This window comes from Stegodyphus dumicola, chromosome 5, assembly GCF_044657685.1.
Source record: "Stegodyphus dumicola isolate Sdum_Otavi_A_Nest chromosome 5, ASM4465768v1".
NCBI lineage: Eukaryota > Metazoa > Arthropoda > Arachnida > Araneae > Eresidae > Stegodyphus > Stegodyphus dumicola.
The window spans coordinates 204,866,019-204,893,515 of record NC_140772.1 but is presented as its reverse complement, the minus strand read 5'-3'; the positions used below and the strand labels follow the sequence as shown (position 1 = coordinate 204,893,515).

Below are 27,497 nucleotides of genomic sequence, written 5' to 3'. Positions count from 1 at the left end.
CATAGTGAACGCACCCTGGTTCGTGCGAAATTCTCAAATTCACAAAGACCTGGATATCAATCCAATTCACGACCAAATCCTAATTTCTGCACACAACTTCTTTGAAGATATGAGAAATTCTCCTTATGAAGCTATTAAATCGCTTACAGACTATGACCCTACTATTGAGAACGTAGTGAAAAGACCTCGAACGATCCACCACAATTCTAAGTGGTGGTAGTGTATATAATATGGAAAAAAAAAAATACTATTCCTTTGCAGTTACTCTTCAAGAAAGATGAACTTTGCAAAATCAGGAATTTATTTTTCATCGATGAATTCTTCGTTTTACTACTTATTTAACCAAGATTTTTACTTTTACTTTTTATTTTTACTATTTCGTATCATGTGTTTTAAAATCAAAGTTCGGTAACACCAAGTGCTTACTCTCTCATTAGCCCTAGTGAGCTACATGACCTCATTTTCGCCTTTTACAGTTTCCTATTCATTTAATGATTATATCGCAAGATTAGAAGATTTTCAAGTGTTTCAAAGACATAGGACTCTTAAATTCACAAATAGATGTTGCTTTTACTATGTTCGAACTTTATTTATTGCCAAAAACTACAAAAACTTCATTTTTCGAACTCTGACTCCTCGACCAATCTAAATGCCGGACGCTGATCACGTGTTTCTGCACTTCTTGACTCACGCAGAAGCTTAGACTTTCATTTTGCTTCTCGCCACCATTTACGTATATAATCACCCATGCTATGCCATGCAATTTAGCAAAACTTATTTTATGAGTTCTCTCATTTATTGATTTCGCCTTCAGGCGCGGTGTATTTTAAATACACCTCTTAAATTTTTAACTTTATGGCCTATGGTAAGATGATAATATACTGGTAAGAGCTCCTAGTAGCTAAAGCCAGCAGTAAAGATATGATCCAAGAGCTGATGTGTTAATTTACAGCAGACATTGAGCGACGGCATTGCTTTCTGTGTTTCGAGCGTCATTATTGACTTCACGGTGAGTTGCTTCAGATTTAACTCAATGCCGAGTTTTCATTCTGTCATACTTATGGGTACTTTTACTGCATAATATGCAGTTATTTTATAACATCATCTTCATACTGTAGCCTCCATGACATACATGATAGCGAACACAGAACGAATTTTGAAGTTGTGGATGAAATAGCTGATTTGGTGGTTTCATACAGGAATAAAAATTCATTAGTTTTAATGATTTTGTAATTACCCTCATCATGTCGTCATTTGAACATGAAAAATATTTTTTTATTACTTTTAAGAACAAATGTATTTGCTTGATTTATGATTCAACAGTTTCTGTTGGGGTAAGAAAAAGGAACACATATCAACATTTTACAACAGATCATAAAAACATGATGCTAACAGTAATCAAGAAAATGTCAAGTGAAATAACTGAGTACATCCCATGCCCAATAATGTGCTTACTGGGCATGTTATTGAGCAACATATATTTGCAGTTCACACACACATACAAACAAACAAATAAAAAATAAAGAAGCAGTGCTTGATGCATTGGAAAATTTATTTCAAGAAGCTAAAAATAAGAATGAAGTTATGTCAGCTGTCCAGAATGTTCACTTATCTAGAAATGAAGTCATTCGTACAACAGAAGTTATGTGTGCTCTTAGGGGGAAAAAGTATAAAATAAATTAAAAATCTCCAGTAGTAAAGAGGACTTTCCTAAACTGAATTCTTACGATCTAATTAAAAATTCTGACATTACTTTTACATATATGCAACAAGATTAAATCTTAGTGCTGGAATTGAAACTTTAGACTAATTTTTAAAAAAAAATTCTGTTCTTCAGTCTTGTTTTTTAGCCATGTTTTCCATTTTTAACTCTAAATAAATCCTTCCAAGTGTTAATTTTAAGAATACGTATTCAGTGTTGATGTTGCCCATTGCATGGAATGCAAATAAACCACCTGCAGTTGCACATATTAAGTTATTTTATGCAATGTCTGAAAAACTGGGGACAAAAATTTTTTATATATGCTACATTTTCTTAATTAATTAACCTCATAAATACTTTAATATTAAAAACAATAGGAAGATGCACCCAAAAGTTTAGATTTACAAATGCAAAACATTTGCTGTAATTTAAAATCTGTGCTTTCTGTAAAAATAGACAGCTTATGCAGAAGCTAAAAATGCTAAATATTTTTTCAATAACTTTCCTTCTTTGATCAAAGTGGGTTAAGTATAAAGCATTTTTACTAAAATGTTTATTTGCATATACATATAAATAAATCGCTTTTAAATAAATTTACCATTCTGAAGCAACAGTAACTTGACACTACAACCCATTTTCATAACAGATGTACCAGCACCTGTTTAGCTTTTATTCCATCTGCTGACTATTTTCAGGTCTTTTTCTATGCTGAGCTCTAAAATTATTTCGCCAATACATTAAAACATATATGGGTTTTAAATTAAGTTTAAAATAAGCTGAAAACTGCCAGGATTCATACTGAAATTGATTTTCTTTAAATTTAGAGTACACATTTGTTTTTGTTCAGTATTTTTGAGCCAATTAAATAAAAATTTCCATGAGTAATAAAAATACCATTTAATGTGAAAAAAATACTAATAACAGACTAGTAACTGTTCAGTGCACACACTTTATTAAAATTCATCAGAAATGCAACTTGTTGTAAAAGTATTAACAAAGAAAAACAATACAAGGCTCTCAACCTCTGTATCCGTGAGCAAAGAATACATTTTGTAACTTTTGGACAAAAAGGGATGATAGTTTTAAAAAATACTTTTTATTTATTTTTCATTTATATAGTTGAAATTTGAAAACACATAGCAAAATAATAAAAAAATATATGAAAATCTTCAACAAAATACAATGATGTTTGAAGATTTAATGATAAAACAAAACATATGAGGTTACATAAAGAAAACAATTTGCCAATAATAATAATAATAATAATAATGAATTACTAGAAATCAAATAGTGAATCTTAACTATACATATTCAGAATTATTTTTCTGAAAACATACCAAACAATAACAGAAAATAAAATTTGTATCACCAATTTATAGCCTCATTCTCAGTAAGAATGTCAAATGTAAATTTTGTATCACTGATCTACCTACCACATTTTTATCGATGGACCTACATATGGACATGAAAAGACCACAACTGCAGAGCCCGTAATATTTATGATGAGTGACCAGGGAAACCAACATGGCTGCCTATCCTAGTGCAAAAATGCTATCAGTAGAATGAACTAACTAATAAGAAGAACTCAATGCCACAGGTAAACAAATCTCATTCTGAAATACATCAGAATGAAATGAAAAGTAATATGCAGTTTATCTGAAAGAAGCATGTAAGTTTTTTAAAAACTTAGTTACCTAATGCTTTCTGTATTTTTAAAGATTTTTCTACAACAGGCTAACAGCCTATGGTATTGCATAGTATCATTCACAGAATGATTAATAATGAATTTATTATTATTAGATGTTCATGAGGTTGGTCAAAACTCCTGACCTATGGCATTGAGTACTAAATTTTAGCCTTTTTCCTTTTTAGATTATAAAAATGCACAAATACTTAAACTAAGAAAAAAATTAACAAAATATTATTTAACTGTTAACATTTCTGAATTAAACATAAGCTTTATTGCATCTTTACCCAGATTCATAAAATGATTATAAAATTTATACATATACGCATAACCACATCAATGATAACATGAATATGTTAATGAAGCTAATCTGAATGCAAACATTTTTTTAACTAGATTTACATGAATTACCTAATCAGGTGGTATTTCCTTCATTATTCAATAGTCTTGTATGAAATGTTATTGAGAGTAATTTAAAGGCAGAAGAGCTATAAATTAGTACACATAATTTAAGACTCCATTTTTCTTTAGTTGCAACAGTAACACATACGAAAATAAATTTAATTAAAAAAAATATAGAAGACAATCCAATATTTTCAAGACAAATACCACCCAATATTCTATTGAAGCAAAGATGAATTGCTACTATAAATAAATGCAATTTTACATCTTGAAAGGCAATAATATATATATGGTATGTATATTACACAGAATAAAATTTGGTTCCCACACTTTTAGCTCGGGTAACAATTTCAATTATCCACCTGATGTAGTGATAAATGGATTTCTAATGCACAAATCACGTTTTTTAATAAAGAGAATGGTTATTGAGTAAATTGAAGTACAAGATAAAGCACATAAAATTCTGAATTCATTTTTACTACTTAAGTGTATAAGATTCAGAAATCTTTATAAATTGTGTTTCCAAATAAGCATTTGTGCACATTTTGCTTTTAATTTTGATCAAATTTTATGCTTGCTTTTAGTTTTAAAGCAAGCAAAAAAGCATGTGTTCATTTCTTTGAGCCAGTAGAGTATATGCATGTATGTGTGTGTATATATGTATATATATATATAGATAATAGATGTAAAAAAGATAAAAAAAGACCTAAGATAACCTGAATAGTAAATTTGAAAATGTGTATATAATTGTAAAGCCAGATTTAATAATTGGCAATATAAGCTGCACTTGTTTTTTTATTAAGTGCCTATTAATCTAAAATAACAGAACAGAACTTTACAAATACTAATCCACCTCAAATAATAAAATTTTTAAATTTTAAATCTATATAATATATTAAAGGAAAAAAAATACTACAAAAGAAACATTACAAAATGCACTCGGGATCTACAGTATAATTTGGCAGCGTCACCAATAGATCTGAAAGCTGATTTTTAACTTAGATATAATTGATATAATGCAGATAAAACATTACAAGTAGTAAAGTGTTCACAAATATTAATTTCATATGATTGAATAATTTTCCTATAATATGTTCTTTTCTACTATTCAAAATAGTTAAGGTACATTTACAATTTTCTCAAGACTGTTCAAAGCATGATGCATCACAAAAGTTCTCTGACCTTTCCTGCACATATTTTCTCGTAAATGCACAGGTTTCTGGGAGCTTGGTATCCACATCTTGGCTGGATCTTGCTGCCCCCATACCCCAATAACATGAAAATTGAACGAGAAACCTGTGAAAATGTCCTTAACACAGTAAAAGCAGGTCAATAATAAGTTTCTCTTTCAACCCATCCACCTGGATTTCGACGTAAAATGAACCGCCGCACTTCATCATAAACAAATATTAAAAGTGAAAATGGCAAAGCGGGTAACCACCAATTGAATCTGAAAAATTTAACAGTGCATTATTAAAGTGGGCAAAGTAAGAAAGATATTACATTTAAAACATAAGAGAAACATGAAACCCATAAACAGAAACATGAAATTAGAGGAATGACTTAATGATGATCTTCTTTTAAATTGAGCTTGGTTTTCTTTCTCAAAACAATCTCTACAAAATAATAATAAGTCAAGAAATAAAGGAAGGTTATTTGCTAGTTCATACTACAGGATAATATATAAACTATAGGTGACATAAAAATAATTTAAAAACATGGACTATTAAATGCAGGAAAGATAACTTAAGGCCTCTTTCAAATGAAACATTTAGTGATCGTTAGTCGTGATACGTCATCAGTTGCAACTGGTTTTGCTGTTTTGATATTCAATTGAAACACAAAGATCACTCTGAGCTCGCAATCGATCGTTCTTGTAGCAATCACTCCGAACCCATCATTCCGCATGTCAAAAAAAGATTGAATAAATATTTAGTCTGTGTTGTTAGTGCTTTTACGAAGACAGAATTCAAGTGTTCTAAGGTACTTAGAATTTAAGGGCAATCCTTTAGATCTACTGAATGGGCAGAAATTTATATCAAAGTATATGGTGTATAAGGATCCTAGCAAGGGGAGCCCATACTTGACAACTATGACACTCAAAAATCAGGAGTTTTTTTAAGAAATCAGGAGATTTTTCACAATGTTAAAAAGACTTTTTAAATGATAAAAATATAGTTTTTAATAATGAATTAACTTTAAATAGTTACTAATTCTTAAGTGTAAGCAACACAAAAATACCTTACACATAAAAAATTTTTTATTACTTGCATCATTAAAAAAAAAAAAAAAAAAAACTGAAATGTTTCAGATTTTAAATTACGTCCAAAGGGGCCTTTTTTAACATTTTGTGTGTTACCTTTCTTTATTTTATTTCCTTGTTCCTCGCACTTAAACCATAAGATCCAGTGCAACAGCAATAATGCAAAATAGTTTTAAATATCTTTAGAATTTCCGATACAGAGACTCACGCGCTGGAGATAAAAATGTTTTTTTGCACAACGCTGCCATTGCTTGCTTTGAAATCCTTGAGTTTGTTAATCAAAAATTCGTCAAAGTTTTAAAAAATAGGAAATCGATCATAAAACAAATTTCAAATTTGGTCTTCCACATGCTCATATTCGTTGAACGATTACGTTATTCAAAATTCGATGACTCTATGTACCGTTATTTTATGACAATGTGAGAAATATACATACATTTACGCAGATTTTCATTATTTAATTTCTTCAAATATAATGCAGGACTCTAACATTTTATGGCAACAGTTTGAAAAGTGAACCGACGTTTATCCATCCGACGCAAAATGCCAAAACGAAACTAATAGTCCTTCGGGATTCAAATCCCTTTGGACTAAAAAAAAAAGACACTTTAATCAGTTTTCGTACAAATGTTATGAATAGTGGCAGATTTTGCTTTCACTAAGAAAGAAACTTCATAATTTTGTTCACAGCAATTGCCACATAGGCCTGCTTTCGCTAATGAAAGCTTTTCTAATGTGTCATCACTAATATTAGATCTAAATTTAGTCCTCATTTTCACAACAACACTGAAAATCCTCTCTGCATTACTATGGGGAACTGTGAAGATGGCCAACATAGTTCTAGCCAGTTCATTATACTTTAAAATTCCATCAGCACCTTTCAGTTTTCCAATCAAACTCCAATAGGTGTCAATCCTAGCTGATTTTCCTCCTGAGCCTTCCTTTCCTAGCTGAGCTTGAACTCCATCAAAGTTTTCTAATTATAAACTGCAAAATTGTGACTGCAATATATCAGTGGCAGCATCAATATCATCATGTTTCATGATTAAATGAAGTAACACAGGAAATCTGTTCAAAAAGTACCTTATATCAGAAAAAGATGCATTTGCCAGAGCAGAAACATCAGCAACTTTAACATGCAAAATCACTTCCTCGTTGACTGGAAATTTATGTAGTTATGTAATCACATACTCGACAGAAGTAGATAAAACTTATTTTTGTCTTCTTCTGAAAGTTCTTCCACTACTTTTGTAGTTGCAGCTCCTATTACCAAATCTTCATCTTCCTTCTGATTTTCTATTTCACCATAAATCACATCATATATAGAATTACAAGACAAAACACAGACTGGTTTTACAAAGTTTGATAAAATGTCTTTAAACAGATGATAAATCATTGATTGCAAAACATGAATTAATGGAATTCTGCTTTGTAGAACTGTGTTAAGAACATGGAATGATGGAAAAATGAATTGTAAAAAAAAAAAAAAAAAAAAAAAAATGCAAAATGCTTTGTTAAGGTTCCAAGAAAAAAACAAATATTCGTTCGTCACAAGATAAACTTGAGAGTAATCGGAAAATGTTTCGTGTGTTGAGCAATTTTTTTATTTTGAGAGAATTTCATATCAGCTTTACACTTATATTTTTAGTATTATTTTGAGAACTGCCAGTTGAATTGCTGAATGGTGAAAAAATTACTTTATTTTTTTCAAACCTATTTTTAACAATAGAAATAGTAACTACATCTCCATTTACTTTAGGTATTTTAGAACTTTCAATAGAGCCTTTTATCTTAACTCTCAAAGCATTTACCTCTTCTTTAAAAAATGCAAGAAGTGGGTTCCATTGATCAAGGATTCTAGATAAGCATTTCTTTAAAGACAGCCAGCGTGTACACACAAGTTTCAAAATTTTTCTCATTTTAGTATTATACAGCTGTTGAAACTGTTTCAATTTTTCCTTCATTTTAGAACTCCTTTCAAGATAATAATAAATATCAACAATGTATTCATCCACATTTATTGGTAAAGAAGCTGCCCCTTTTTCAGCAGCTAAATTTAAGAGGTGACAGGTGCACCTCATAATCTGCAAATCTGAATTTTCCTTTCTTAAGATGCCTGCAACACCAGTCTTCAAGCCTAACATTACTGGTGCATTATCGGCACCAAGTGCTAAGCAATTATCCAGAGGGACTGCATTTTCTTTTAAAGTTTTAATAATTAGCTGTGCTATATTAAAACCTGTCGAATGTCCTTCTAAAGTGGAGACAGAAAGTAAACTGCACTCAATTTCTGAAGACTGTTGAGATCTCCCATAGAGGGCGTTATAGCACCCTTCAACTGTGTGAGAAAAGTTTTGATTTGAGCGAGAGTTGGCGTGGGTTTTGAGAATGTAGTGTGAAGAGCTGTGTAACGTGTATTTGCTATGTAACTGTAATATGTAATATAATGTAAATAAATGTATGTATTTAAAATGTGGAGCAATTTTTAAGGAGCATACTTCATATTTTTTTGAAGCGACCAGTGAGGACAGAGTCGGTCTTGGAAGCTGTGGATTCTAGTGGTTTAGTCGCATGCTTTGTTTGGGAATTTGTGGAGTTTTGCAGGAAGTGAAGGTAGGATTTGTTTTGATGTTTTGTTTGAAATTTGAATTGTTGTAAAATGTTGGAATTACCTAAGTAAAGAAAGTAGCATAGCGCAGTTAGGTCTACGTTAACTAATTAACAAAGTTGAAGCTTTTATTAAGGAAGATTCTCTCGAGATAGATGTTATGAATAAGGTAGATACTTTAAAGGAATTTCAAGCCCAAATAACAGATAAGGAAACTAATTTAAAACGATTAAACGCTGAAGTGAAAAATTTTTGTAATTGTGATGATATTAGAAGAGGAAATTACTGTGTCAGAGGAATATTCAGAAAAAATTATCCTCTGCAAACAAAAGATAACTAATGTAATTGATAGATTAATGAAAACGAATATTAGTAACGTATCCTTTTCTATTCCCGCAACTGCTCAAGGTACACTAGAAAACCAAACCTTTAGAGAAACCAAAACTGTTAAACTTCCTAAATTGATAATCAGTAAATATTATGGTGATCCTGCTTCTTGGTTAGAATTTTACAACCAGTTTGAAAGCACTATTCATAATAACAGTAATCTTACCAAGATAGATAAATTTAATTATTTAAGGTCATATTTAGGGGCTACGGCATCTAATTGTATAAGTGTTTCGTGTTAACAGAAGAAAATTATGATGCTGCTTTGGATATATTAAAAGGTAGATTTGGTAATAAGAATACCCTTATACAGACACATTTGAATGAGTTACTTAAAATTCCTATTACCGTAATTTCTGGAATAAAGGCCACATCAGCGTAAATGCCGCACTCGAAAAAAATGGCGGGAAAAAAATTAAAATTACACAGAAACGCCGCAATAGATTAAATTGCGCGTGACATCGTCGTGGGCTGTATAGATGCAAAAACTCAACCTAAGTCCTGATATATGACATACCAGTTAAGAAAAATGCATGAAATGAAACCATAACTCAAAAATAAATTAAAGGTAAGAAATGTATAGCTTCTGTGCCGTTTAGAGACATTTTCAAAAATTTTCCGCTCCCTTCTTACTTAAAAACTATTCAACAAGTACTTGTACCCAAACTGATGGGATCTGTATTTGGCAGAATGCCAAAAAAAATTCATTCATGCTGAAGGGAAAATACGTCAGAGTTCGTTATTGCGAGGCAGGTGGAGTCGTGTCCGCCTTTGAAAAAAATTGCAGAAAAGGCAGGGGTGGGGAGAGGATGGGTCCTGGAAGATTCATCAAAACACAGAGGAGAGAGACTATTCAAACTGATGAGAATGTTGATTTGAAAGGGGGAAGAATGTTATTGTTCCGAGATCTCATTTAGGGTGAATAAGGCATGTAGGTCCGTTCAAGGGAAAGAATGAAACAAAATAACGTTCGCAAAAAGCAACTGAGTGGTCTTTTGTGTGGGAACAGCACCAGTCTATGCACAATGACAAGGCCATCCAAACTATGTACAATGCCCATCATAGGAAATATTTTATTTTCAGTGCACCTAAACGCCGCACCCGCTGAAAATTTAAGTTTTAAACACGTAAACAACGCAGCGTTTCTTTCGGAATTTACGGTATTAGAAGTATAAATGATTTAGCTGGATTGAGAAGGTTGTTTGACAAAGTTGATACTCAAATTAGACGTTTAGAGTCATTAAGAGTTAAAACAAAATCTTTCAGCACTTTACCGATTCCCATTTTGTTAGAAAGAATTCCAAAGGAACTTCTTTTAGAATTCAATAGAACATATCCAGATAGTGATTGGAGTTTTAAGGATTTATTTACCTTTCTAGACAAAGAGATACAGTCTAGGGAAATGACATATTTATTTAGTAGCAAAACTGAAAATTATTATAATTTGGGTAATGAATATAAAAGTAATTCTAGAAAATTTGAAAATAAAAAGCTTAATACTAATAGGAATATATCAATTGCTAGTTATACTACAAATGTTAAAAGAAAGTGCATATTTTGTAATAGCCAAGAACATGAATTTTGCGAATTTAAAAGTGTCGCGGAAAGGAAAAATAGATTACAAAGAGATAATCGATGTTTTTACTGTTTCTCAAAATTCCATTTAGCACGATTCTGTGAAACTAAACTCAATCCATGCAAGAACTGCAACAGCTTAGCTCACCACTCCTTGCTATGTGAAAAAAGTAATAAATCAGCTGAAGTCGAAGGGGGGAAAGACAATTCAAATGCCTTGACTCAGTGCAGCTCCTCTCAGCGGGGATCAAATGGCAGTGGCTTTACTGCAAACTTGTACTGTCTTGGTTTGTTCGAAAGGAAACTTTAAACTATGTCGGGTGTTAATGGATAACAGGAGCATCCTTGGATAACAAAATCTTCGGCAGATGCCCTTAGCCTTAAAACCATTCGAAAGGAAATATTGTCAGTTTATGCTTTTGTGTCAACGAAAGCCATAAATAAAACTTGCAGTGTAGTAAAGTTAACACTGAGGAATAGGAACGATCCTAAGAAATATATTGAGATAGAAGCATTAGTTACTGAAATGATTACTCACATTGCATTCCCCAATATAAATATTCAAAATATTTTTGAGCAAAAGGATTTAAATTAAGCTGAGGCATGCATGGATTCAGATGAAGATATTCACATTTTAATAGGAGCAGATAATTTTTGGGACGTCATTAAAGAGTCAAAAGTAGAAAAAATAACCAAAACGCTAAACTGCATACAAACTATTTTTGGCCTTACACTCCAGGGCATGCAAAACAATTCTGAGGATAAAATTTGGGGAAACATAGTATCAACAAATTTTTGCGTTGGCACCGATATGCAGATGCTATGGAATTTAGAATCATTACGAATTACAGATTTTTATAAGTTATCAATTGCAGATGAGAATTTGATAAAACAATTTGAAGATAATTTGAGGTTTGTAGATGGAAGATACAAAACTTGTTTGTTATGGGGAATAAAGCCAATGGATTTAAAAAATAACTTTTGTCTTGCTAAAAAAAAGACTTGAGGACTTAAAAAACAATTTCGAAAATAATGAGTGGTTGGTGAATGAATACAAGGACATAATTAAAGATCAACAGAGTAAAGGAATGATTGAAAAATGTTCTAGAGATGCAAAGGAATATTTCACGCCACATAGAGCAGTTGTGAGAACCGATAAGGATACTACTACAGTTCGTGTGGTTTTCAATTGCAATTCGAAAGCAAAACTAAATCTCTCTTTGAATGATTATTTAGAGACTGGGCCGAATTTGAATCCCAGTGTACTGGATGTTATTTTAAATTTTAAGAAATTCAAAGTTGCATTTTGTGCTGATATAGAGAAAGCATTTTTGATGATTGGAATTTCAGAAGAGGATAGGAAAATTTTTTTTAATTCTTGTGGTTATCAGAAAATACAAATGAAGACTACAAAATAATGCGTATGACACGTTTGCCATTTGGTTGTAAGTCATCGCCATTTATTTTAAGTGCAACAATATAAAAAAGCACTTAAAGCAGTACAGGGATAATAAACCCGAATGTGTTGAAATGTTGAACTCTTGACTGTATGTAGATGATTTATATTTTGGGAGAAATAGTGTTGAAGAGGAATTTAAGCTGTCTTCTGAAGCTGTGTCGATTTTAAAGGATGCAAGTATGATTTTGCCAAAATTAAAACCTAATTCTGAGAAACTGAGGTTATTGTGGATGCAGAATGGACTTAGCGATGATACTTCTGATTGTCAGTTGAAGGTTTTAGGCTTGAAGTGTAAGCCAGTAAATGATAAATTTTCTTTAGATATAACAAGATTAATGCATAGTTTAAAGAGCACAAAGCATTATGTCCTGCATGTTGCAGCAAAGATTTTTGATCCAATTGGTTTTGTAGCTCCATTTGTAGTTAAGTGTTTGCTAAAGGAAATTTGGGAATGTTGTATTGGTTGGGATGAGAAATTGCCAGATGACCTTAAAATTAAGTGGACTAGCTGGTGTTCTGAGGCTAAATATTGGAAGGATATTTCAGTTCCGAGAAATTTATTTGTGTTGTGATAACTTAAATTCAAAAATGGAAATACACGTATTTTGCGATGCGTCTCCTATAGCTTATCGTGCTGTAGCGTATTGTCGTTACTTAAATGATAAGGGTGACATTTCCATGTCATTTGTCATGTCGAAAAGCAGAGTAGCTCCTTTGAAGAAATTGACGTTGCCACGATTGAAACTAATGGCAGCAGTCATAGGAGCTAGAATAGGAAAGTATCTGGGAGAGGTTTTTAAGGATCTTATTGATAAATTTGTGTATTGGACTGATTCCTTAATTGTTTTGGATAAAGGGTTCTGCGAAACAATGGAAACAGTTTGTCAGTAATAGAGTGGTTGAAATGAAGGAAAAATCGGATCCCAGGTCTTGGAATCATTGCAGTGGAAGGGAAAATCCTGCTGATTTAGTTAGTAAGGGTGTGCCAGTTCAATGTTTGTTGAAAGGTGATCGTTGGTGGTGTGGTCCATATTGGCTGAAAGGAAAAGATAATTTTTTCCCTAAGCTTCCACTGAAGAATATCCCACTGGAAGCAGTAGAAAGTGAGAGAAAGGGATGCGTTGTGCATACTACTGCGATTAAGAATTTTGTGATTGATGATTTGCTTCATAAATATTCTTCTTGGACAAAACTTTTACGAGTTATAGCTTGGTGTCTCAGATTTATTGCCAATGTGAAATGATCATCAATAACAAGGACAAAATCAAATTTTCCCCAGACTGGAAAGCTAGTCGTAGCACATTCTTGGGTAATCAAGTCTGTGCAAATGCAAGAATTTAGTGAAGAAGTCGATCATTTGAAAAAGAGAAAATTGGCGAGTCCTCGCAGTAAACTCAATATGTTGAATCCATTCTTAGACGACAAGGGTATTCTAAGAGTGGGAGGACGACTAAGCTAAGAGAAATGCTAGCATCACACAGAATGTAAAATATCCAGTCATTCTGCCTAAATCACACTATATTACAGAACTGATAATACGATATTATCACTATAAATATCTTCACGGAGGAGCACAAATGCTCCATTCAGAAATCATGCAGAGATACTGGATTATTAATGCATGAGCAGCCATTCGCAAGATCATTCGTAAATGTGCAACATGCTGTAGACACAGAAGTGAGCTGTCATATCAAGCAATGGGCGATCTTCCAGCATCCAGAGTGAATCTCGCAAGAGTTTTTCGAAATGTGGTGTGGATTTTTCGGAGTTAAACCGAGGAAAGGCGCGGTGTTTGGATCGTGAAGATCTACGTTTGTGTTTTCGTATATTTTAGTACTAAGGCAGTGCATTTAGAACAAGTTGGAGACATGCCGACAGATTCCTTCATAGCAGCTCTAAAACGATTCACTGCTAGACGTGGAAGACCGGACGAAATGTATAGTGATTGCAGCACTAATTTTATAGGTGCCAACAGACAACTGAAATTATATCTTTCTGACCAAAAGGTAGCTAGATACTTAATAGAGGAAGAAATTAAGTGGAATTTCAATCCGCCTTCTGCGCCGCACTTTGGTGGACTGTGGGAAGCCACAGTAAAGGCTATGAAATATCATATGAGAAAATTGGTTCTCAAGTTCTAACTTTTGAAGAATTTGCTACTTATCTAGCAGAAGTCAAGGCACGTCTGAACTCAAGACCATTAGTAGCGATTTCAAGTGATCCCGATGATTTTTCTGCGATTACGCTGGTTTAATGATGTTCCATTTTTTAATAGGAACATCATTAAAGGCTATTCCGGAACTAAATGTGTGCGACAAGACTAACACTTCACAATCGTTGGAAACTACTTCAGCAAGTGTCGCAGTCCTTCTGGAGGAAATGATCTAAGGACTATTTGACTCAACTGCAAGTTCGCACAAAATGGCATCGTGCTTCAGCAAATATTAAAAGTAAATGACTTAGTAATCATTAAGGAAGATAACACACCTTCCTTAAAATGGAAACTGGGATGTATCACCGAAATTTACCCCAGTAATGATTACAGAGTTCGTGTTGTAAAAGTAAAAACTGCTGATGGTGAATTCAAGAGACCCATTCACAAACTGTGTGTATTACCAATAGACAGTTAAGTATCGTGAATAATTTTGAACTTTAACTTGATACTCATCAATATTCATTTAAATTCTCTAAGTTTTAATGTTATTGTACATATTCATGTTATTAATTTTGTGCAATTGATTGTTTACATTTATATGTTGTTTAGGCTTAGTTAGTCATTTATAAGAAAGAACTATTTAATCTAGAAATTATACACTTACCAAGAATAATGTTAAGTAATAATTTCATATAAGAGGTAGTTGGATGTCCTGAACGGTCATCCGTAGGGAGCATGTTGAGATCTCTCATAGAGGGCGTTGTAGCACCCCTCAACTGTGTGAGAAAAGTTTTGATTTGAGCGAGAGTTGGCGTGGGTTTTGAGAATGTAGTGTGAAGAGCTGTGCAATGCGTATTTGCTATGTAACTGTACTATGTAATATAATTTAATTAAATGCATTTATTTAAAATGTGGAGCAATTTTGAAGGAGCATACTTCACACTCTGGGTTAAAAAAAGAAATAATTGGATACAGTTTTTTGTGTGTGTGATTATGGCAAAGTCATGAGGGCTATCTGCCTAAGGGGAAGGATGCCTTCATGGAGGACTTTCTAAGGGACACGTTGTATGGCTCGTATACACGTTACACGTGGGGAAAACCACGAAAACGCCCATGCAGCCAGCCCATTCGCAGGATTCGAGCCTCAGGCCGAACTACCAGTGTTCAGCGACTTTACCGCTGGTGGGTGGATACAGTTTTGAATCGGTATTATTGCTTCCATCGGTAGAGAGGCAAAACGAAGCTGTTTTAATGCAATCAATAACTGAAGATTTATTTTTCAAACCCATTTCTTTAACAATTGCACTTTTTTTGGTCCTTGCACTTGAGTATTTCTTAGTGATTTCACTATTGTGAAACATTTTTCTAAATAAAGCTGCAGGGTGATCTGATGCATTCAGTGACAGATTGTGCTCCAGTAAAAAGGCAGAAAACAGACATTCTGCATTAATAACTTTTTAGTCCTTTGTTTCCAAAGAAAAATTTAAATTTTCGGTCTTTTTGTTTTTTTTCAAAACAACTCATGTTATTCTTGTGTACGCACGTTTGAGAACACTCGCCCTTCCACCATGCGAAATTGAAAAATCGCAGCGACAGACAGTACACATTGTAAATTTATTACATTTCCTTGAGGAAATAATGGAAGGAAAGTCAACTGTGTACGATTTTTGAAACGTACTCGAGTATTTCACCTTTCTTGCAGACATAACAAAAGATAATTTCTAAAACTATTTTTCCCGAAGGCATGTATACTCACACAACTAAGGACAAGATGAACGAAATAACTAAAGAACATCCAAATAACAGCCTTGAGCTTGCTTTGTGCTCATTGGCTAATTGGAGCTGGATGCCCATTGGAGAACTGGAGAACGACATTTCCGGATACGTATGCTCTCACTCACAAAGCAGAAATTCTCATCTGATTCGCAAGGTTTTGTTTTAGGTATAATCTAGAGAAAATTCAAATGCTTTCAGACGTTCAAAATCACTTTTTTTTTTTTCATATAACAAAGCATTAAGCCAAGCTCCATAAAAGCGTGAAAAATTTTAAGAATAAGAAACAGTCAGGAGAAATATATTGTAAATTGGGTTGGCGGGAAAGCAGTCGAAAATCGAGAGAGTTGGCAACTTTGGGAGCTGATTCATCATCTGTTTGTATCCAAATGAAGCACACTTGTTGCTCATGATTTAATGTTGTGTTGTTTACATTAGTATTGATAGATTGTGACTTAATTCTGAGAAATATGGGTGGATGCACCACATCAAATTATTCATATCATTCCAGAAATAACTGTAGTATGTTCTATTTCTCGAGAAATGAAGAAATATGAAGAAAATGGGTAATTGATTCTTATCCATTGGAATGTATTCCGAGCACAGGAGCATGCACTTTTGAAGTAAGTTCAGCTTCGTATGTTTTCATAACTGCTAAAAAAATAAGTGTTCGTGCTTCAGCAAAATGTGTATTTTCATTTAAGTTTTGCTAATTAATGACAAATTGAATGAATATTGTATGAATATGTACAAAATGAATAGCAGAATGTGCTTGTATAGTCAATACACAGATACCAACTTATCGAGTCGAGTGGATGCTGATGTGAATTTTTATTATTATTATTATTATTGTTATTATCTCAAACTAATAAAGTTTAAAGAATTATATTTTACATATGATTTCAATTTTGTTTGTGATTATAACTATGAAATGACCTTTTATTTAAATTTTAATGCGTGATTCATGGTTTAAGCCATATGTTATATTTTTACCCTGGTATATTTATCACCAAATCTGTCTGTTGGCCCCAATGTAAAAAAAAAGTAAACATCGTATAATATGACTAAAATTAAGCATTATACAGTCAAAAGTCGTTAATTCGGACACCCATAATCCGGAATGATCTATAATCCGGACCTCAAACTTTCTGAACATGCGCATAGGCGTTTACGCATGCACGTAAGACCTTTACGACTGCGAATATGCGTGTGCACAAGCGCAGAATACGTTTTCGCGTGCGCGTTTAATGTATAACGGACGGTACAAGCTAAAATTATCTAATTATCTATTTCAGTTAACGTTGATGATTGCGTTGTTCCTTAATCTTTGAATTGGATCCGGCTTATTATTTTTTGCAGGCTGTTAGAGCAATTTTATAAAAAGTAAGCTTGAACTTTCGATTATGTCAAATAGAACGCTGGAGCTCCCAAAGGATCTACAAAACGAAAGTATGTTTCGATGTCCATCAAACAAAAAGTGGAATTGCTCCAACTGCGTGGGGGGGGGACGTCGCGGTGCGCAATGAACTGGAAGTTGATCTGTCAGCACTATCGTTATCTTCAGAGCAGATGTTTTTATTTTATTCGGCTTATAATTTCTTATTAAATGTAGTATTTCATCTCGATGTACTCCGTCTTTGATATGATTTAAATCAAATTCCTCGTCATTATAAATATCACGAATACAAATCAAATAGTTTTCTGGTTGCAATTTTCTAATTTCGGCTATGCATAATGTGTGGTTTACACATGTGCGTGTTTAAAGAAATGTTTAATAAAGTAAACAAATAAATATTAAGCTTTTTTTTTTTTTGTAAATTTTGATACCCTTTAGATCATAATTGCTCATTATTTTATAAATTACGGTTTCATATTTTTAATTTTATAATTTCTGCATGCCATCTTACCAGATTTAAACTGATGATCTATAATCCGGAAAAATCGATAATCCGGAATCACCAAAGTCCCGACGAGTCCGGATTAAAGACTTTTGACTGTATAATGTTTCCTTTAAAGTAACATAAATATATGTTATTTATATTCATTTTGAAGAAGGTAAGCATTAATTTAAGTATTTAAAGAATAATTTTTTTACTGTATTTTGTCGTATTAAGTTCATTTTTGTGTGACCTTGCATCAGGTAGACTATATTTCCAACTCTTGCTTTTTAACAGCAATTGCTGTCAATTTATTCCCAATGTATGAACATGAAATATATCTTAAAATGCTGTTCAAGCTTAGTCACTCATTCTTTATTTAATTCACTTTTCCTATCAGAATTAAAATTTATCAGACAATTGCTTTCTTAATGTATAATTCTGATTTAATACAGAATATGGGGTCTTGAGGTGAGAGACTGGATTTGGAATGTGGATGTGATGCACACTAGGATCTGCTATTGCTGCTTTTGCTCATTTCATCATCCATGAGCTCATTTCCTTCTATTTGATGTGGCACTTTGATCCATTACAGTTTAATCTTTATTCTGCTGCATGCAGTGAGATGGCAGATGTCATGTACAATTTTTTTGTTGTTTTGTTTTTGTCATTGATGCCAAAATATTAGAGAAACTAAGTTAATTAAGGTATATGTTCAACGTACTAGTGTCCATTTAGCTGCTCGGCGAATAGCCATTAACTCTGACTGAAATACAGAATTAACAGACTGTAATTTAGCTTTCCAACTGTATACTGCCTATTTATTCTGAATAACACAGAATGCACAGGTTGTGACTTTTGGGCCATCCTGTGTCCATTTTGACACCATCTGTGTAGATATCTAATTAGATATGATTCTCCTGCATTTATGGTGTAAATCTCTGCAAATCGTATACAGCTGGATGGATGCTATGGATATTGATTTTAGTCCTGCAGTCTGAGCTGACAAAGTGATTCTGTGATAGAATTATATCTTACTGTGGATTAGCATTCAAGTACTGATTGCCTTTTCTTTGAGTTTTATGTAGATTGGCAAAATTACAGCCATGTTGAGCAATGCCAATGTTGGGGAGGTATTACAACCTTTAGTTAGCAGCAATGCCGAATTTCTTTCGATTTTCAGAAGCTTTTTTTTTTTTTTTTTTTTTTTTTTTTCCATGGTGTTATTGATATAAGGCTCCAGGCCAATGCTGCCTGACAAATTATAGGTTCAGTTATTGTTTCATACAATATCTTTAGGAGACTGGGTTGAATCCCCAAGACACTGAGGTGGTGTGCATTAGATCACTATTGATTATCAGGATTTTATTACTTGGGTATTCTATTCAATATGCGGATACTAAAAAATATTTTAAACTGTTGTAGATTTTTATATGATAATTCTGAATTCAGAAATTAAAGTGTTGTGAGAAGCAACATGGTTTCGTAGTTTAACTCTAGCAGCTGACTTATCTGTCTGTGGCTGGAGTTTATATTCTCAGCACCAGTTTTCCACTGGTTGAAGGGCTTTTTGGTGTTTTACAGGATTCATAAACATTTCTGCACATAGAAATAAAGTACTTTGAAGGACTTTAAAGTGCCATCAATGAAAAAAATTAAGAACCTGCAAAGCAAATAAGAACTGAATAAACTAAACCAATTATCTGCACCTAAATTTCACTTTTGCAACTTCACTTAAAATTTATGTAAATTGTATGTATAAAATCTCGAAGTAGATGCATTAATACTAAATGTAATCTAATGTTTAATTTAATTATAAAACAAATTCAACAACAAAATTAATTTTATAATTTTTTCAAGCAATTAGCACTAATTTATAAAATTTCTTTAAACATTTTATTTTATACTTACATAATCCCACATATTTTAAAGATCAGTGGCTTTTTCTTTAAATTTTACTAACAGTTTTCTTTATATTGATTTTTTTATGCATAATTTCTTCATTTACTCTCTCAGTCCAGAAGTTTATGTCAAGTGGCATAAGTTAAATTGTGAAACAAAGTAATAATCAAGGGTGATTCAACAGAAACCTATACTATTGCCAACACAGCTGCTTACTTAGAGGCAAACAGCCACTGATCAGAAAAGGCGTGAGCTCCCAACGTTGGTATGGGTGGTAAATGTTTAAAGTTAGCTGCACATTGTCTGACACAGTTAGTGTAGCTTCATGTAGATTTGGCGGATTTGTAATCCAGTTTTTAATATAAAGTTCCAGCAAGGCACTTAACTACCAGAGATGATAGGTTCTTTTGTATTATTTTAAGTCTCAGCTGTAAAGAATAATGAATGTTAATTTTTAAATTTTTGTGTTGTATCCTGACTACACACATCTTGTGTAATTTTGTGTATAGTGAGGATTAACAGAAGATGATGACTCATATTAACATGTAGAGATAACTTCTAAGCAGTTACTTACAAATAATTAAATAACGTAGTTAGATACCCATAGTCATAACTGATTTACATACTTACAGACAAAAAAAAATTCTGTTTTAAATTTCTAAAAAATACTCATTAAAAAAGATAAGAACATTTCACAGCATCTAAGAACATTTTACAGCAGTTATAATTTATGGTACTGACTCTAAAATGGTATTAGTATAATTAAAATTAAAAGCTACACAACATTTATGTTTTGTAGCAACAAACAACAAAAACGTTTGAAAATTCTGCTAATTTACATCAGTTTAATTTTCCTCAGCAACTAAATTTATTTGTTCCAATAAATAAATAAATCAATGTTCACAATAATCTCTGGTTTCTCTCCTGATTTGTTACTGTTTCGAGAATGTACATTTGAAGAACAATTTTCTCTCTCTTTATAAAGTCAATTTCTTTTTTAATGAGTTTCCTGTTCATTTTAGAATTTTCAGATTGTAAACAAGATTTTTCTTATATACAATTTATATTTATACTATATAAAGTAAAAAACAAACTATTGTAAACTAAATGAACGGGTATATAGTTACTTGCAGCTCATGAAAACTTAACAGTAAAGCCACCGTATAACCATGCGCTAGAAAAAAAAGCCTCCCTTTTCTGCAGTGCAACTCAAGTTTCGGTGGATTTTTACATGGACATAACTTTTTCCCTTGTCCCCAAGTAAATTTCTTTATGTTACTTTTATTAATTTTGTCATGTAATTCTTTAATGTGGTGTTTCTGTTTTAACTAAATTTATTTTATTAAATGTACAAAATTTTCAAAGCTAAATTTTGTCAGTTACTTACAATTTTTTGCTAGCCAGTAAAACAATGTTGGCAAGATTTAACTAAAGTTTCTGTTATTCTAAAGAATGGCTTGCTCTTAGGATGAAGAGAAGAAACTGTTAATTAATTTTTTTTAATAATATGAGTATTGAGAATAAATATGAAACGATAAAGCTCAGTGCTGGGGCCAGAGTGAATGTGACAGAATTTTAGAATTTACTAAAGCACCAAACAACAATATTTATGCCATAATGTTTAGAATTTATGGCAGGCACTGAGGTATGTATGGCGCACTGACACATTTAAGATGAATCTTTTAATAATTGTCAGTTTTCAATTTCTTTGTTTTCTTCAATTTCGATGCTTGTGTCTCGGTGAAAGAGACCTTCCCTTGTTTTACATTGCAAATGTTATAAAATCTGAATATTTTCAAAATTTAAAATTTTACATCTCTATATTTTCACTGTAGATTGAAGATATAGGTATCAAATGGAGCACTTAGCGAGTATACCTTGAATATATTTTTGATCCAAAAATTCCACTTTGTACGCAAACCGCAAAAGTTCATATCAAAATCAAAGCACACACACACGCACACGAAAAAAGAAAAAACTTTTTAACGTCTGTTGCATTAAACACTCTCCGCATAAATTAAAAATAATGTCACAAGAAACAATTTTTCTCCCCACCAAACCAATGTTATTATTATTGAATGCTTCTATGTACTAATCCCTACTCCCCCCAAAAGAAATCTGAAAATATTTTGAAAAAAATTTTTAAATCATAAATGTTAAATTTTTTAATTTTGTTTTAAAAAATCAGCCAAAAGTATTTTCATAAAACTATCTTTTTATGACATTTGGAGACCTTAAACTTAGTACATGCACATTCAGTTACTAAAAATATATATAAATTTACATAGTCATATAACTGTTTTTGTAATCATGTGGACAGACTGGGAGGAAGGGAAACTTAGCTTCAGAAGTAAATCTTTTTCTTGTTGGAATACTGCAAGTTCTTTTCTCATTCTATTTGTTAAATAAATACATAGAGCGTAGGACCAAGCAGTAATTTTGAGCAATTTTAGATGCCCTAACTCTGTTTCAAAATCTTTATTCTTGTTATAAAGGCCAGTTTTTCGATAGCTTTTAATTGCTCAATATTACCCTAGTGAAAGGATATAACTTCTTCATTCATGGCAATATTCAAGATATTTTAAGAAAACCCATAAAGCTCTGAAAAACTAATTTAAAAAATATAAGCTGAAATATTCAAACAGGATTTGAAGCATTTTTCAAGTAAAGCACAAGGCCAGAAGTCAGCAAAGATACATTTTTATAGCATTCATGAAAAGAATGATTTATCATTTTGAAATTACCAATAGCTGAATTATGCATAGATAGATACCAGTTGGGCTATTGGCATCTGCTGACCAAAAGTAATGCATATTACTAGAAATTTTTTTTCATACAATAAGAGTTACATTAACGTGGATTTTGAAGAAATTAATATATACATTCAATTAGCCTGAAAACGTATATGGTTAGTGGAACAAACCAAATCCTAATAAAAAGAAATTTTTAAACAAAAATACATATGATAGGTGGTTTCTTTTTCCTTAAAAAATTATTTGCTAGGCCTTTATTCCAGCAAGTATGGATCAAATGAAACTACAGAAACTGAAATACCCTCCCCCCAACTACTGGCTGTCTGCAAAATGTCAGCTTTTGGAAGCAAATTGCAATAAGTACAGATACATTTTTTGTTTTTGTAAGCTTAATTTCTATCTGACTTTGACAGCATTTCCTTTAAATTTATTCATAAAGTATTTTGAATTAAAAAAATTGTTAAAACTTTATACATGCATCACAAAATTAAGTGTTTTTAAAAAAAATACATATATACATTATATATAACAGCTTAAAACAATTATTGTTGTATATAAACTTTATGTATAAAACCTTATGTGAAATTCTTGCGAACTTACTTTAAAGGATACATTCTAAGACCTTTATCCATTCCAGGTGTATAACACAGCACTGCAGCTAATGCAGTTTCAAAAACTAATCCAAAATTTAATACATGGTTCCTGAAATCAAAAATTCATTAAATTTTCTCTCGCAAAAAGCAAAACTAAAAATATTATCAATTTTATGATATAACTTACCTCATTCCTTGATGGAGAATTGAATTCCGCCTTGTTTTACAGATGATTAAGTCAGCCCACTGTACTATCACGATAGAAACAAAAAATGCTGTGTGACATGTATACTCCAAAGTCTTCCTATCTTTGAATGTCTAAGAATACAAAGCAAAATATTTATAAATTTTGTCCTCCCTCTAAAAAATATATTTTACAGTTTAGTAGAGAAAGAATTGTATGTAAAGTGGTTTTCATAAATTAAAGAAAAATTAGAAAACAACAGATTGGTTGAAAAACAAAAGATTTCGACGAAGTTTGAAGCACACAAGAATGACAATAAGAGCTTTGAAATGGTCTAAAAATATATCATACAAAAAACATTAAAAATTAGCTCTAACGAGAATTGGCCTAAAAGTGCTAAGAAGAATTTGCCTAAAACTGAAGTGCCAAAATTCAGTGGCAAAAAAAAAAAAAAAAAAAAAAAAAAAAAAAAAAGTACTTCAATATAAAGTTGTCTTGTATAGTAGGTAGAACCAGTCTTTTAAAGCATTTATAAGACCTCTCTGCTGGTATTGGCTCCCAGTTTTAGTACTGTAATGTGTCTTCCTACAATGGACCACACCCTCTCAAGCTAATTTAAATCTAGAAACTCAGTTAATCAGTACAGATAACAGTGTTTTGTTGAAGGTATAGTGCATAAACACAATCATAAAATTCTAGGATATTGCCACTACATTTTAATGGTGATTTGAATGCAAGTTTAATACTGAACTTCAGAGTTGTAAATTTACTGTTCAGCATTACTCTATAAGATTTTATTTAAGTAACTAATTCTGTTATTAAGACACAATAACACGCCGAATAAATACTAATTCAGAAGTCAAACAACAAAAATCAGCGTTATATTTTCAAACTTTTCACAGGACTAGTTTCGATGGTTTTACGGAACCACCATCCTCAGCTGCAAAACCGCAAATTGAAAATATAATGCTGATTTTCGTTGTTTGACTTCTGAATTAGTAACTAATTCTGTTGTTAAAGAGATGGTTAGCTGTTCTGACACGCTGATGATATCTGATAAATGATTTATTTATTAATCCATTAAGAGCAGGTGCAAGAGTGATTTAGCTGTTTTTAGAAGCTAATAATTTCTTAATAGTTCGATTTGTGAATTATACAAACAGTCAAATACTCAAAATCCGCCAACCTGAAATCCGCGTTGCCTCTCAGAATATAAACATTCAGTTTATAGGTTCCAGAAACCGCAACACTGAGTACGATATCAGGGTTCGTACACATTTCTGCACAAGGAAATTAAGTACTTTTAAGGACCATTAATGAAAAAAAATTAAGGACCTATGAGGAAATGAGAACTGAATAAATTCAATTAAAAATATTATATCTATGCCTAAACGTGAGTAGGATGCATTATTATTAAACATAACTTAATTAACGTAATCATTAATATTTTGAGAATAAAATTATTTTTATGAAATTTATCAAGTAGCATTAAATATTTTACACTCATAATAACTGGACATACCTGAAAGAAGATAAGTGACATTTTATTTACGTAATGTCTCATTTTGTCATATTAAAATCAGAATCGGCATGATTCATAACAAAAGACTGGCTGTTGTCACCGCTCCTGCTCGCCTATAGAGAGACCTGCTGATCAGAACAAACCTGAAAGGCCTGATGTAGGCACAGTTAGCAAGTTTTGAAAGTTAGCTGACCTCTGTCTGACGCTGTTAGTGTTGTAGCTTTGTGTACAGTTCCAGAGGTTGTAACTCAGTTAATATACTTTAAGGTTCTATTAAGCCACTAAAGCATTAGTGGTGATAAGTTGTTTTGCATTAAGTCTCACTAGATGCAAAGAATAAGTTTCACATGATTTTTTATATTTTTGTGTTTTACCTTGTGACCATGGTAAAGGTTTAACACATAATTTACATAATAATAACTATACATATCTTTGAAGAATAATTTTCTTTCTCTTTACATATTGAGTTTCTTTTTTCAACACTTTTCCCTTTCCTATAACTTTTAGTAATACGAACATTCAGAAGAAATATGAAATACATATGGTAAAGTCTGGTCACAAGAGCTGGTGTGGCATAATTTTTAGAATTTAGGGACACACTGAGCAACAAAATCTAGAAATGGCAAAACTTTTAGAATTTAGAGCAGGCATTGGAAGCAGAATTTAGAAAGGCAGCAGAATTTAGGATCCACAGAGATTGCGTCAGGTGACAAAATGCCTAGCGCCAGCTCTGCATATGATGCATTAAGACATATTAGATGAATCTTTTGAATTGTCAGCTTTCAATTTCTTTATTAATAAAAAAATTATTTTTATAATGCCTGCCCATATGATAAGATTAGAAGTACTTTTGATATTTTCAATGCTTGTATCTAGTGAAAAGTAGAGAAAATAAAGGGAAGATAAAAATGTTAAAGCGATACTAGAATCAGAAGTAAAACATTCAACTATTTATTATGTTTTCGTTGTTCTTCCAGATGTTCTTCAAAATGTAAGAAACTGCGTGTTACTACCATGGAGACATTTTTCATTTTATCACATTTTCTGGAATCTTTTAGAATCGTTGGTCTATAAATTTGCTTTAAAATCTTTTTAAACTTTCCAAGCTTCAATGTCTAAAATCCTACAGAAAAATTACCCCTGCCAATTCTGTAACAGCAAAAAGCCAGAAATGTTTTTTAAAAAAATTGGAGGAAAAAAGTGTGAAATTAATTTTATAGAGAAAACTGATGCATTTTCTGAGAATTCTGATCACTCTGAGAAATGGGAAAAATTCTTAACATGAAAAAAATTAAAAAGACATTTTTAATTAATTACATAGCTATTTTGCTTTTGCTAAAAATGTTTTGTAAACTGTGCTGAATAGCATTATTCCTTGCTTATTTTTCATATTCAAAAAATTGTATAATATGTGGCCAAAATGAAACTTTATACTATGACAGTGAAAAATAAAAATGCTTTATTTTAATGTTATTTCTTAAATATAATTCCAATATTTACCATTATTTTAATGAAATTTATCAATGTTAGAATGTTCTAAAAAATCGTTGAAAAATTCTCAGATTTCGGAATTAAAAATTTTCTATAGAAACGAATTTTAAAATCGCCCAAATGTTGATAAACGCAAAATTAAGAACCGTTTAATAAAATAATTCACATCCCCAAAAGCGGCAAGTTGTTTGAGAGCTCTTCATTACAAAAAATGAAATAATTTTGAAATGCTTATGTTTCACTTCTTGCTCAGAAACTCGAGTATCCCACCATTGTTTATATTACAAATAGGAACAAATTATAACTCATGAACCCATTCAAAAATTAGCCATATTTGTCAGTGAATGGCCAAAAATATTCCTGCAAAATGCTAATTCACACCCAAAATGGCAGTCGTAAAAACAGACAGAAATTTCACATGATTAAAATTAAGGACCTTCCGTCAATTTTGGCCAAAATTAAGGACTTTTAAGGACCAAAAATCAATTTCGAAAATCTTAAGGACTTTTAAGGACTCTTAAGGACCGTACGAACCCTGGATATATCGAAGAAAAAAATACTTACCGAATAATAATCAGTCAAAACGAAAATGCCAAATTATTAATATAAAAAAGTTAAAAAAATAAGTTTTTTTTCCCTCTAATCTGCCATCGAGGTAAAAAAGCAGATGATTCACACTACTCTTTGTTCAAGTTCATGATTCACGTTGTTGTATTTTCTGAGCTTTGTTATTGTGGTGATGGCGATAAGGAGCGTGCCTTGCGCCCTCCGATAAGTGTGGCAACCCTAGAGGAGAAATTTCTTACGAGTAGCGAGCAGAGCGAAACAGGCAGGCTGTCGGGGAGTGTGCGCGAAGTTCCGAAATAAAGCTTAATTTTTATTGTGCACTATGTCTCGTTAATATTTATATTAATGCAGTAAGAACATAATCTGTGATGTGGAACTCGAGGATTGGTGGTAAAACATAACAGGAAAACATCATAATGGTAACCTGGACTGTGTTAAATCGTATGAACAGTTCTCAAGCACTTTCGGTTTTGACTACAAGCCATCACTCAAGATCTCCAAACCAGAAGTAATGGATTACATCGGTTTTCATCCTCCGAATCACAGATGAGTAGTAATTATAGATCATTTTATAATTCTGTTTTCTACTTATCATTT

At 32.0% G+C, this 27,497-nt stretch overlaps 1 protein-coding gene and 1 long non-coding RNA gene across 5 annotated transcripts in view; one reads left to right on the top strand and one right to left on the bottom strand.

Moving 5' to 3' along the window:
- The first annotated feature begins 431 nt into the window (after positions 1 to 431).
- LOC118199957 (uncharacterized) lies at positions 432 to 21,160 on the top strand. Of its 2 annotated transcripts, none has more exons than XR_015041393.1 (4): positions 432 to 1,009; positions 8,577 to 8,667; positions 16,523 to 16,634; positions 20,914 to 21,160. It is a non-coding gene; the product is annotated as an uncharacterized LOC118199957 (long non-coding RNA). The 2 variants fall into 2 exon arrangements; XR_004760012.2 differs by having other exon boundaries at positions 8,570 to 8,667.
- The window catches only part of LOC118203405 (sodium/potassium-transporting ATPase subunit alpha-like), a 186,740-nt gene continuing 161,874 nt past the window's right edge, over positions 2,632 to 27,497 (bottom strand). For 2 of the 3 annotated variants that reach the window (XM_085817579.1, XM_085817578.1), the window contains exons 19-21: positions 23,324 to 23,454; positions 23,144 to 23,245; positions 2,632 to 5,241 (exon numbers count right to left, since the gene is read on the bottom strand). In XM_085817579.1, the coding sequence (XP_085673705.1) occupies positions 5,121 to 5,241; positions 23,144 to 23,245; positions 23,324 to 23,454 (354 nt within the window). In that variant the 3' untranslated portion in view covers positions 2,632 to 5,120. Of the gene's footprint in view, positions 5,242 to 23,143; positions 23,246 to 23,323; positions 23,455 to 27,497 lie in introns of those variants that run through there. The other variant, XR_015041392.1, reaches the window with a different exon arrangement.